This window comes from Oncorhynchus clarkii, chromosome 9 (assembly GCF_045791955.1).
Source record: "Oncorhynchus clarkii lewisi isolate Uvic-CL-2024 chromosome 9, UVic_Ocla_1.0, whole genome shotgun sequence".
NCBI classification, from domain to species: domain Eukaryota; kingdom Metazoa; phylum Chordata; class Actinopteri; order Salmoniformes; family Salmonidae; genus Oncorhynchus; species Oncorhynchus clarkii.
This window is the reverse complement of record NC_092155.1, coordinates 48,045,984-48,059,264: the sequence shown is the minus strand read 5'-3', so window position 1 is coordinate 48,059,264 and position 13,281 is coordinate 48,045,984. Positions and strand designations below refer to the sequence as shown.

The 13,281-nt window shown below is 41.7% G+C and overlaps 1 protein-coding gene across 1 annotated transcript; it reads left to right on the top strand.

Moving 5' to 3' along the window:
* Positions 1–2,103: 2,103 nt before the first annotated feature.
* Positions 2,104–13,034, top strand: LOC139416443 (zinc finger, MYND-type containing 12). The gene is made up of 8 exons (XM_071165055.1): positions 2,104–2,261; positions 5,275–5,416; positions 5,838–6,009; positions 6,676–6,845; positions 8,533–8,655; positions 8,820–8,901; positions 10,574–10,719; positions 12,758–13,034. Exons 1-8 carry the CDS (start codon positions 2,110–2,112, stop codon positions 12,884–12,886), a joined length of 1,116 nt encoding a protein of 371 aa, XP_071021156.1. The 5' UTR covers positions 2,104–2,109; the 3' UTR covers positions 12,887–13,034.
* Positions 13,035–13,281: the final 247 nt, after the last annotated feature.

Genomic DNA, 13,281 nt, shown 5'->3' with positions numbered 1-13,281 from the left:
CAGACATAGCATACATAAAAGCTAAAGAGGGTGTGTCGGATTTCAAAATGCTTTGGGATAAACGTGAGAATCCTCGGCCGAAGGAGGCTATCGAGGAGAGGGGAAAACTCCTCCGTTTGCTTATTAACGAATTGACACTCCTATTATGGAGGAGAGGAGGACGGAGGAGTCGAGGAGAGGACAGACTTTTTTCCAATAGAGAATCTCTCGGAGAGAGAAAGGAAAAGAGGGGAAAGGGACAGGAGGGAGAAAAAAGAGTAGAGTGCTAATAGACACACAGACTGTTCTCTCCGCTACTACAAGGCAAGTGGTACCGATGCACCAAGTCTGGAACCAACAGGACCCTGAACAGCTTTTACCCCACAGCATAAGAATGCTAAATAGTTAACCAAATAGCTACCCGGACTTTCTACATTGACCCGTTTTGCACTAACTTTTCTTCTCTATTTTCTTTCTCTGCATTGTTGGGAAGGGCCCGTAAGTAAGCATTTCACTGTTAGTCCACATCTGTTGTTTACGAAGCATGTGACAAATAACATTTCATTTAATTGAATATGTAATTGGTCCACAGAGTAGATCTTCAATAATGACTCAAATTTCAAACAAAACACTATTGTATTTCTATCACTTGTTTGAACATTTTCTGTTGACAACATCTTTGTCTACTGACACCCCTTCAAAGGTCTAAATACAGCTATATACTGATCTTTCAACGCAAGCAATCTGTCATACTTTGAACTGTTCAATGTACAAGCACTAAAACAATACATGGAAAACACTGGTTTCATAGTCTTTGGAACTTGTCTTGGAGTCATTGAAATCTAGGGGTAGACACAACAACAACAATAACAGCAACAACGACAACAACAACATGTGTCTTTGTTGCCAGGCTATGGCAGCCACCAGCAGTCCACCAGTGTGCTCCATCTGCCTGAAGATGTTCTCAGACCCAGTCACCACCACATGTGGACACAGCCTCCACTTGGCTTGTATCGGTAGATACTGGGGAAGTAGTGACCAGTACCGGTGTCCACTCTGTAATAAGAGATTCTAGAAAAGACATGAGGTTGAGGTTGTTGAGAAATCTAAAGCTAGACATACTGCCCAATGTGAAGTGTTAACCTCGGCCCCAGCCACAGCTAGACATGGAGAAGAAGAGCCTGGCAGTGTTTTCACTGGATGGAATCTCATCACCCTGGTAACCCGTAACCACATATTCACTTGGAGCCTGACAAACCACTGGGGGAGTGGGGAGAAAAGTTGGTATGCACTGTGTGTGGATGATGGACCCATGCATTAGTAAGGAACAAACCAATGAGACATCTCTTTGTAAATGTATTTTTGTTTCAGTTAAGAAAGGGCAGTCAGAAATGCATCAGATGATCCAGGAGATAATGGAGAAGGTTAAAGAGGTCAAATGCTCAGTGGAGCTCAGCAAGATGAGTCAAAATTGTCAAAACCCACAATGACTGCTATGTGTGACTTAGTTGACATGGCACCTACTACCACACTCTGTTCAAAGGCACTTAAATATTTTGTCTTGTCCATTCACCCTCTGAATGGCACACATGCACAATCCATGTCTCAATTGTCTCAAGGCTTAAAAATCCTTCATTAACCCGTCTCCTCCCCTTCATCTAAACTGATTGAAGTGGATTTAACAAGTGACATCAATAAGTGATTATAGTATTCACCTGGATTCACCTTGTCAGTCTATGTCATGGAAAGAGCAGGTGTCCTTAATGTTTTGTACACTCAGTGTACAAAAAAGTTCCAGTATAAGAATTAAATACAAATGTTCAGTTTTGTCATAATCATCAGTGTCTTAAATGATACAAAATAAAACCTTATAATCCAAGTATTTTCACGTTCTGAGTGTAAACTTTATTCCACTATCACAAAAATACTTTTGGACAGCTGAAGCAAGCACATTTTTTTTTCAGGAAAATGTGTCATAAAATGTATTATTTATCTCTCTGATCAAAAGTTAAATATGTTCATACAGAACAAACGTCTCCATAGCAACCTGAAGCGTTCAGGAAACAAATTGTAAAACATGTTCTTCTCACCGAACAATAGCAGACAGGGTAAACTTTTATTTCGTTTATCATGAGCTCAACAACGAGGAGTAAATCTCATGTTTCGGTACTGACGTCAGCGATAAATCCACTTGCAAACCCAAGAGGAGCGAAAAAGCTTTGTGAGCTTTGTCAAAACCTTGCGTACCTGCAATGCACCAAATGTCGAGTAACTTTCTACTGGTAAGTTTATGAAGTAACGTTAGTAGTCGACATAGCTAGCTAGCAAAGATAGTACTTAAATGACCATAAATAATTATTGCCATTGTTTAAATATGGCTCCACTTTTTTTGTTGTGTAACTAGTGGACTCCAGTAGTTAGCTACACAACAAGAACAACAACTTGCTAGTAAGTTGCAGTAGTTAAAAGCTTCTGACTTGTAAGTTTTATGAAAAATACATCTGACCAGTTTCAATACTAGGTGGCAGTGTTTAGCTAGCTACAAAAGCATTACTAGATTGTCAGAGAACACTAAAAGCAGACTTGTGTTTGTCTCAGACAAAATGTGGTACTGGAAACAGTTGGAAAGCAAGTTAGCTCTTCTGAAGCATATTTTTAAGAGAATAATGTCAAGTGAATTATGCCTAAACCCTATCACGTGGTCTCTGAAAGAGTGCACCCTTATGTAATAGCAAGTCCTACTGAATTTCTAGTTTTATATTCTACATTTAAAAGCACAATCCTTAATTCGTTCTTCATCCAAACAGTAGCCTCGCCACTTAGTTTGCTGTGTTTGCTGAATTTGTCACTTTTGGGAGAGCTAAGCCTCTTACTAATACAATGCCTTCAGAAAGTATTCACACCCCTTGACTTTTTCCCCAAGAAATTGTGTTACAGCCTGAATTTAATTTTTTTGGGGGGGGGTCACGTTGTTACACACAATATCCCATAATGTCAAAGTGGTATTATGTCTTCAGTTTTTATTATAATTTTTTTTTTTTACAAATTAATACAAAATGAAAAGCTGAAATGTCTTGAGTCAATAAGGATGAAACCCCTTTGTTATGGCAGGTGTAAAAATGTGCTTAACAAGTCACGTAATAAGTTGCATGGACTCACTCTGTGCAAAAATAGTGTCTAACATAATTTTTGAATGACCTCTACCTCATCTCTGTACCCCACACATACTGTAAGGTCCCTCAGTCGAGCAGTGAATTACAAAGACCAGGGAGGTTTTCCAATGCCTCCCAAAGAAGGGCACCTATTGGTGAAAAAAAAAAAAAACAGACATTGAAAGGCGTATCAATACACCCAGTCATTACAAAGATACAGGCGTTCTTCCTAACTCAGTTGGCAGAGAGGTAGGAAACTGCTCAGGGATTTCACCGTGAGACCAATGGAGAATTTAAAATAGATACAGAGTTTGTCTGTGATAGGAGAAAACTGAGGATGGATCAACAACCGTGTAGTTACTCCACAACACTAACCTGATTGACAGAGGGAAAATAAGGAAGCCTGTACACAATAAAAATATTCCTGTTTGCAATAAGGCACTAAAGTAAAACTTTAAAAAATGTGGCAAAGAAATTAAGCTTGTCTTGAATACAAAGCTCTATGTTTGGGACAGGTGTGACCTTGGTGTCCTGACTCTCTGTGGTCACTAATGACCCCATGGCATTTATTGTAAGAGTAGTGGTGTTAACCCCAGTGTCTTGGCTAAATTCCCAATCTTGTACTCATACTATCATGGCCACCTAATCATCCCCAGGTTCCAATTGGCTCATTCCTCTCCCCTGTAACTATTCCCCAGGTCGTTGCTGTAAATTAGAATTTGTTCTAAGCAACTTACCTGGTAAAATAAGGGTTAAATAAATCTAATTAAATCCCCAGTGACCGGGTTAGGTTTTGACTTAAATCTACTTCACAATCTGTGGCAAGACTTGAAAATGGTTATGTAGAAATGATCAAGTATCAATTTGACTGTACAATCCAGGTGTGCAAAGACAGCTGTAATTGCTGCCAAATGTTATTCTAACATGTATTGACTCAGGGGTGTGAATACTTATATAAATGCGATATTTCATTTTCAATACATTTCTAAAAACATGTTTTCTCTTTGTCATTATGGGGTATTGTGTGTAGATGCGTGAGACTATTATTTTGTATACATTTTTTTTATTCGGGCTGTAACACAACAAAATGTGCAATAAGTCAAGGGGTATGAATACTTTCTGAAAGCACTGTACATAATATGGCCTAGTGCTTGGTGACAGCCTTCCACTAGGCCTAAGCTTTAAGGGATGAGACACTAAATCCATTCCCTCTGAGGGAGCTTAAAAGTGTGTTATATCCCTGGCTCTATTCCCCCTGCTGCATCTCTTCTTTTAAAAATGCATTTCTCTCATCCTGCAAGTATTCTCCAAAACAAGATAAAAACTAGCCTACTTCTGGGGCCAGCTGTCTGCCTACGTCCCAATTTAATACACGTCTCCGTGCCAAGGGTCTGCATAAACACTGCCATGCTGCGGAGCAACAGCTACAATCCCAACTAGCCAAACACACCATACATTATGGTCTACAGACTCAGAGTTAGGGACCTTCAATGAATGAGAAAGTACAGGTCTGTGTCCTTAGGATCCCCTTGACTCTTGTGTGAGTGCATAGTAAGTGCATGCACATTTCAGCCCTTGTGAGCCAGCCCATATGCTGTGTTATTGCCATGACGTGACTGAAACTCCAGACCAGTAAAAACACATTGGAATGTTCAAGCACCGCAGAAAGAAAACATGAGGAAACTCAGACAGTTCCAAGGCATTGGGAAAATAGCAAGATGCATGAAATTATAAACCTGTTATTTAATGGCATACAATTTAGGATACCTTTAGGGGAATTGAAAGATGTTGCACATGGATTCAAATCATAGCTTAGGCCTATGCCTTCTTATTAAACTGTTAGAGAAGGCAATGTGACTTATGCAGGCAGACTGATGTCTCATCTCGTCTAGTGTCGCTTAAAATGTTTCTGTAGACAGATCTACGCATGACATGCCAATGCATACAGATACAGGTATAATGCCTTCAAAACAAAGTTCCGGAAAACAAGAAATGCCATTTGGTGAAAGTAAGTACTGTGAGAAACCACATTGCTCACATCCAGTCCTGTGTGATTCGCACAGCAGGGTCAGCTAGGACAAAGGGAAGGGAGCCCATTTTGGAGATTGGAATGCAGCCCATATCTCTTTTTTCTTTTTTTCAGTGACACGGAACACCAGCAGGCTGACTGGGTAGGAATCCATGAGAAGATCTGCCAGCTGCTCATCCCCATCCGCACCGCAATGCCCTTCCACAGCCTGCAGGCGGACAGAGACCACCACCGCGCCCAGATACTGCACAGACAAGTGAGGATCAGACACTCACCAAGGTCTCATTCATTAGGGCACACCAAAGTGAAACGTTTTTGTTTTGTTTTTAAGGGAAACAAAAACCATCGATTCTTATGGACAAGTCCAGTTAGGGAGGCTCTTTCAGTCCTTTTCTACTGTTTGTTGTCTAATGAATATGAACCTGAATAGAGATAGCTGAACCCCAAATCAATGTTTTGTCAGACATTTGCATAGCTAGAGTAATTTGAGGACAAGATGATTTCATGCCATCTGTTAATTAAGAGCCTATACAACATTTTAGAAATCTGTAGCCCTCAATCGCAAATTACGTCTGTAGAAATGTCCGATAACTTTGATTTTGTGCGGAAACAACCTACGGAAAAGCATGCCCTACACTGTAACTGTCGTGTCTTTGCCTGGTGTAACCCCTGTTTAGGAGGAGCTGATTGAGATCTCCAGGGCTGTGGCTCAGAAGAAGCTGTTCGAGGGGAAGTATCAGGAGTCACTGCCTGCCGCCCAGCTCTCCCTGCGCTGTGCTATGGATGTCTACGGCCCCAGTGCTGTCCAGCTGGTCCCTGCATACCTCCTGCTGGCGGAGGCAAACGTGGGTGAGTCACAAGATGGAGGAAACTCCCCATGAGCTGGCAGTTTTACCAAAGAACCACAGGAAGGCAGAGACCAAATCGATTCAAATGCAGCTATGAGATACTATTGTATTTACAATATTCATGCAAGGGTAGTAGTGGATACATTAGATTTTAGAGAACCTGCACTGTGTCTTCAGTCCATTTTCAGCATTGTGTTGAACTCAAATCATTGCTGATCTGTGTCGAACTCTTTGTGGGAACACTGTGATCCATTCCTTGCGGGTCGAATCTTACTTGGGAACCGTGCTATTTCATTTCTCTGCACTCGCAATAACACCCGCAATAATATCTGCTAAACACGCGTATGCGACAATAGAATTTGATTTGATTTTGATTTGAATTCCCTCTCAAATCTCCCATTTCCGCTAAAGTCAGAGATACGCACATGGATCTAAAGCTAGTGTTCAGCGTTCACAGTCAATAGTCCTGCCCTGTAGATTCATGATTTAGATGTTGAGACCCTTACCTCTGATCTGTAGGCCCATAGTTCTGTGCTGTTTAAGTTTAGTTTTGACCTGGATGTGACCCTTGACCCTGCTACTCTGACCTGTAGAGTGACCAATGCCACTGAACTGTAGACTGTTGTTGTGTTGCGAATGACCCATTCCTCTTCTCCCCTCCCCCCAGGTCTGGGCAGTCTGTCCCAGGCAGAGGGGTACCTGTCTCAGGCCGAGTGGACGGTGATGAAGACGCCCGAGTGTAGCCAGACCGTCCGCCACCAGCTGCACCGCAACCTGGGTCGCCTCTACACCGCCACGGAAAACCTGGAGGGAGCGCTATTGCACTTTGCCAACGACGTGAGTGTCAAAGCTTATCAGTGGTCAAATCTACCAGTGCTTCAAAACCACAGATTTACTATGGCAGTCAAACTATAGGGGGGCATTTCAATTGTGTAAAGTGGCTTCCTCTCTTTGTTTCTTTGGTGAAAAGATGGGATTTAGTGGGTCTACTTCATATTTACTAATTTCAGGGTTAGAGAGTAACAGATTACATGTAACATATTACAAAAAAACTACCTTAAATCCGTTACATTACCAGCAAAAATATTGTAATCAGATTATAGATACTTTTGAAAAAACAGATGATTACTTGACACCTGACTGAACAAACTTAAACCACAAGTCAGAGACCACTATGATGACACACCAAGTGTGTTTGATGGATTGCGGGAAAAGAGCAGGAATAGACATTTATAGACTATAGTCCAAGTATGACTTCCAATGGTGCAACTGCTGTCTGCATCCAAATATTATTCCGTTTTAAATAAACGTTTGGAGGTAAGGACAACAGCAGTGGTGTAGCCTACGGGCGATACTGATATCAGTTATTATTGATATCTACATCGCGCATTGATGTGAATCACACTGCTGGCAGAACTTAGCGATTTCCGCTAGATGGGCCAGCGGCAAAGCCAAAATTGGCTATGTAAAAATGTATGAAAACCAACATTTGCTTTTTAGTCTTAATTTAAGGTTAGGTTAGGCATTAGGGTTAGCAGTGTGGTTAAGGTTAGGGGTAAGGTTAGGGTTCAGTTTAAAATCAGATTTTCTGACTTTGTGGCTGTGCCAGCTAGTAACCACTGTGCAGAGCTCCCTCCAGAACAAGGTTAATGTCGAAAAACAGAACCTGCACTTTTAAAGATCCAATGCAGCTGTTTTTATCTCAATATCAACTACTTCCTGGGTAACAATTAAGTACCTTACTGTAATTGTTATCAGTTAAAATTGTTTTAAAAAAATATATATTTTGCTAGGACGGTCTGGGAGTGGCCTGAGTGGAGACGGGAAAACTGAAAGCTAGCCGTTATTGGCAGTCTTTATTATTGGTCTATTAACTAATTTAGCGCCTGATGATGTCACCAGTAGCCCTTTTAAATAGCTTTTACAACAAAAGGGCATTATCATCATTTTCACAATTTCACAGTATTATTTCAAACTCATAGTGTGGAAGTATATATAAAACACAGGAATATCTCGTTTTTGACTGCACTGGACCTTTAAGGGGAAAGTAATCTAAATGTAACTGAAAGTAAACAGATTGAACTACTGAGTTTGTGTAATCCACAAGTTATGTTACAGATTACAATTTTGGACAGGAAACTAGTAACTGTAATGGATTACATTTAGAAAGTAACATACCCAACCCTAAAAATCTGAAAACACAATGATCGCAGTGCAGATTATAAGGAGTTTTACAGTATTTTTTAAAAACCAATCAGGGCCTGTATTCACAAAGCGTCTCAGAGTAGAAGTGCTGGCTAACCTGATCCTAGATCAGCACTCCTACTCTGAGACGCTTGATACATATGCTCTTTTGCATGTCCAAAATATTTGCTCCGTGTTCACTGAAGGTTGCTATCCCCATGCCAAACATAAGTACCAGTGGAGAATCTCAGGAATTATGAATGCACTTTGACTACCTATTTGAATAGAGGTATAATATACTGCAATATTCCAGATCTGAACCTGTTTCTTTGGTTTTCAGGTGTACTATGCCAGTGAGGAGTATGGCTTGGATAACATTGTCACTTGTGGTGGCTACTTTCTGATGGCCAATGTCTTTATCAAGCAAGAAAAGATGGATATTGCCAGTTCCTTATACACTGAGGTAAAATTTAAATACGTGCCTGACAGTAAAACTGAAGATAAAATACTGTGTTATCATGATTATATTACTGGTCTAGTAGCATTAAAACAGCAAATGCGTCCATGAAAACATAGTGTTTTGGTGTGTTAGTTTGCCTGACTACTTTTTTGTGTCTGACTTTACAGGTAGCAAGTACATGGCACTCTCACCTCACCAAACTTTTGGAGACGCATACTCCAGGATCCATGACGCTGGAGCACTCTTTTGGTGGGTACAGCTTCATATCAAATAGATACCGAGGACTGCTGAGAAATATGTATACATTCTTTGGTGGTGCGTATATGTGTAGTGCATCTACAACAGGTTTATGTATTGACAAATCATTCAAACCAAGACTAAATTAAAATGGAAACTTGATCAGATAATGGCTCCCGAGTGGCGCAGCGGTGTAAAGCACTGCATCTCAGTGCTAGAGGTGTCACTACAGGCCCTGGTTCGATTCCAGGCTGTATCACAACCGGCCGTGATTGAGAGTCCCATAGGGCGGCACACAATTGGCCCAGCGTCGTCCGGTTTAGGGTTTGGCTGGGGTAGGCCGTCATTGTAAATAAGCATTTGTTCTTAACTGACTTGCCTAGTTAAATTAAGGTAAATAAAAAATAAATTAAGATTATGACGCTGTTGAAGCCTCAGCTCCTTCAGTCAAAGTCCATACCCAGAACCATTGTGAACAGATTGATGGTAGATGATAATAAATTGTTGACACACAGAGATAAATTAAATTGGTCTATTTAATTCTGTGGGCTCACTAACAGCCACATGCTGCAGCCAATCACACACTTAATAAACAACACCACTGCCAGCTCTAAGTGGCTTGATTACATCAGTAGGCATCATCATCTCCACCAGCCCAACAGCATTTGGCTTCATTTGTGGATCACTGAAAATAAGGTCAGTGGTGCTAAATTTAGCATCTTACCCTGACGTGCTATCCTAGAGCTAAACCCCAGCTTTAAATCGACAGTGCTGGGGGCTGACTAAGACCATTCATGACACATCTCTGGCTGTTGCAGCATCCGACACCGCCTCTCTGCTTCTGCCCTGCCCTAGTCACGATGCTAAGCTTGTTAGCGGCAATGCAATTCCCCAGGATTTTCAGGCGAGCCACCACTGCAGAGCATGAGCTTGCTGTTAGCTCACACCGGTCAGTTTCTGCTGGGATGTGTCTTCATCTCCTCTAATATGTGCATTCTGGCACAGGATGGCTATTATGCGCGCCCCAGGTTGGGTGTACTGTTGGCTACATCTACTCATTGGTGGTAGATAAAGTAGGTTGACCCTGTCACGGCCACCCCAAACACATAAACAATGTAAAGCGCTTTGGGACCTGGTGACAAACGTTATATAAAACCAATCCATGAACATAAATGTGTGTGTGTGTGTTTGGGTGATTTCTAGTGATCCCCATGCACATAAATCCCCTGCCTAATGGGACAACCACATAGCAGGCTTAACTTGCCCAGCCATAAATTGTCCATCTTTCACTTAAACAATGGGAATGAACCAGGAAGATCCGTTTTAGGCTATGCCTACTGGAATTCCTAGCAGTTTGGTTGTTGTCAGTGAAATATAAAGTCCCCCCCACCACCCCAAATATTCCATTTACATACATGATTTGTGTGAGAGTCTATTGGAAATGAATTAGATTCTTCTATAGTCTGGCTAGGTATGACAGATAATGAAAAGGCAGGAAACCTATATTTCAGTTAGTATTCAGTGGTCACAGTCAATAATTCTGCCCTGAAGACTCATGAAGTTGAGACCCTTACCTCTGATCTGTAGGCCCATAGTTCTGTGCGGTTTAGGTTTAGTTTTGACCTGGAAGTGAATTCATTAGCATAAATGTGTGTGTGTGTGTTTTATATTGATCTCCATGCAGATGAAGCTCAGCAGGCGGAAGCGGACCAGATGCTAAGGGCCATGCTGAAGGTTCAGGAGAGTAGCCCCAAGCAGGCTACGGCCCAGAACACCCTAGTGGCCCACTCTCTGGCCATGCTGTGGTTCCTGGGAGGATCCGCAGACAAGGTGAGGTGTTATGATGACCAGTGATCTGGTGGTTACTGGTGACACCATGACACATTTTCCTCCACCATGTGCTTCCCATGGAGCGCTGTCTAGAGACAGGATTAGTTTCTAATTGGTAAAGCTTTAAAGATTATCACTCTGGGGGGATTTAGTGGGACTCGATGCGACTGGCTTGATACTCTAACTGCCCTCCCCGGGCTTCTGGCCAGGCAACTTCTCTCTGATCTCGCAAGTATGCTAGTGCTTAGTGGGGGATTTTGGGAGTGTTATCCAGGGATGTAGCTAGTATGCATATCTATGAGAAAGGAGAAAGGTCATGCAAATGGAGAGAAGGATTTGCCAGAAATTTAATAGTTGACATTGTGAAGGTCACTCAATCCCACTGACCAACAAATTACCCAAGGAGGGAGTCTCTGAGTTTAATGCATCAGAAAGGGAGTCAGGGGGGATAAGGTATTTATAATTATGGCAGCGTTTCCCAAACTTGGTCCTGGGGACCCCAAGGAGTGCACGTTTTGGTTGATTATTTGAATCTGCTGAGTAGTCCCAGCTGATTCAAATGATCAAAGCTTGGTGATTAGTTTAATATTTGAATCTGCTGAGTAGTCCCAGCTGATTCAAATGATCAAAGCTTGATGATTAGTTTATTATTTGAATCAGCTGAGTAGTGCCAGCTGATTCAAATGATCAAAGCTTGATGATTAGTTTAATATTTGAATCTGCTGAGTAGTCCCAGCTGATTCAAATGATCAAAGCTTGATGATTAGTTTATTATTTGAATCAGCTGAGTAGTGCCAGCTGATTCAAATGATCAAAGCTTGATGATGAGTTGATTATTTGAATCTGCTGAGTAATGCTAGGGTAAAAACCCAAACGTGCACCACTTGGGGTCCTGAAGAATGAGTTGGGAAAAACCCTGAGTTATGGTCTTTAGTTCAATAGGACACCATGTCTTGGCGAGAGTAAATAACACACAAACCCCGAACGTCTCCCACGTCTGCTTCGATCTCTCCAGTCCCTCCCTCGCTGTTGTTGCAGGGATCAGGAGCAGCAGCTCTCGTCACATGACAACAAAGATAGTAAGAGGAGTTGGCTAAAGGACATGCAGTAGAGATCTGGAGCAGGCTATGATTGATCGACCTTCAATGGGGGTTGAATGAAGCTCAGCTTGGCTAGCCATTACAGTGCATGTTAATGACAGTTGCTTGTCACCTATTCCTCATCTGCACGGATCTGAAAAGGAAAGTGGGAGAAGCCGAAGAGAGGAGACTTGGTTTAAATGCTCTGTTCTTTCAGATCAGTGTGGTTGAAGGAGAAATATGAGGACAGGAAGCCACCATTAGAGATGACTGAAATTCACCTATAGTCTAACTAGGCATGACAGACAATGAAAAAAGCAGGAAAACCAAGGACACATTTTTCATTCAATACCATATTTCAGTAGTGGTGTATAAACATATCTATTTTCCCCATTGTTCGTAATAACTGGAAAAAGTTAGATTCCCTTTACAGTTGGATGCTTCCAGAATTAGACATGTGTGTAAACTGGCTGCATTGGTATGGATGAAGATACTGAATAAGCCTTTTACTGTGGCAGGTTTTATTGAATCTATCCAAAATACTGACTGCACTTAATGTCCATTGCTACATTTGTCAATAAACAAAACATTTTTAGATATTGCCTGAATCATTTCAGTTCAATACCTTTCATCGTGGTGCATTAACATCAGAAGATTTGTATTTATTTTGTCTAGGTTTGTAAAACGTCCTAGGCAGTGTCTCGGTAGTTCCAAATACTTTTCTTTCCTCGTCTTCATTCCTTCATAGCCGCTGATAGATCAAAGGACTGGATATGTTTTCAACTGTCCTTTCAGATCAGTGAGCATGGTGCTAAGGAAGCTTTTATAGACTGTTGGGGCAAAGCCCAGTTTTACAGTGATACATATTACATACATAAATTAATATACTGTGTATATACACACAACAGGCAGTGGGTGCAATGGCTTTACTGTTCGTGTGTGTGTGTGTGTGTTGTCAGGCACTGGAGTTTGGCAGGAAGGCCCTGCAGTTCAGCCAGCTGGTCCCAGACCATAGCCTAACAGAGCCCATCCAGGGCCTGCTGCAGCTGGCAGCAGAGAGAGGCCCACACCTTACCATCGCAAGTTGACTGCCCGCCTGCCTGACCGCCGGTCTTCTTGACTGCCTGTCCATCCACCAGCCTGCTACCTCCTCAGCACAACAAAAGAAGCACGCTCTATACATGAAAAAATGGGCCATAGTAGAATCATTACAGAATAAAAGATGTTGTGACTTTCCATGGTGACTTCTGATAGGATGTGACTGAACAGTAAGGATGTGTCATACCGGTATGTGTGTTTTTGAGTTGAGAATAGAAAAGACCCATGATGCAGACATGTTGGGAGAGGTACATTTCAGATGTGATGTTCAGGCTCATATATGTCCACACTTGAGACATCTTCTATTCCCATTTGTGGGTATTAAGTATGCAATTACACTTGCCATGTAGTTTCTAAATAAATACCAGGTAACTTGCGGTCTGTC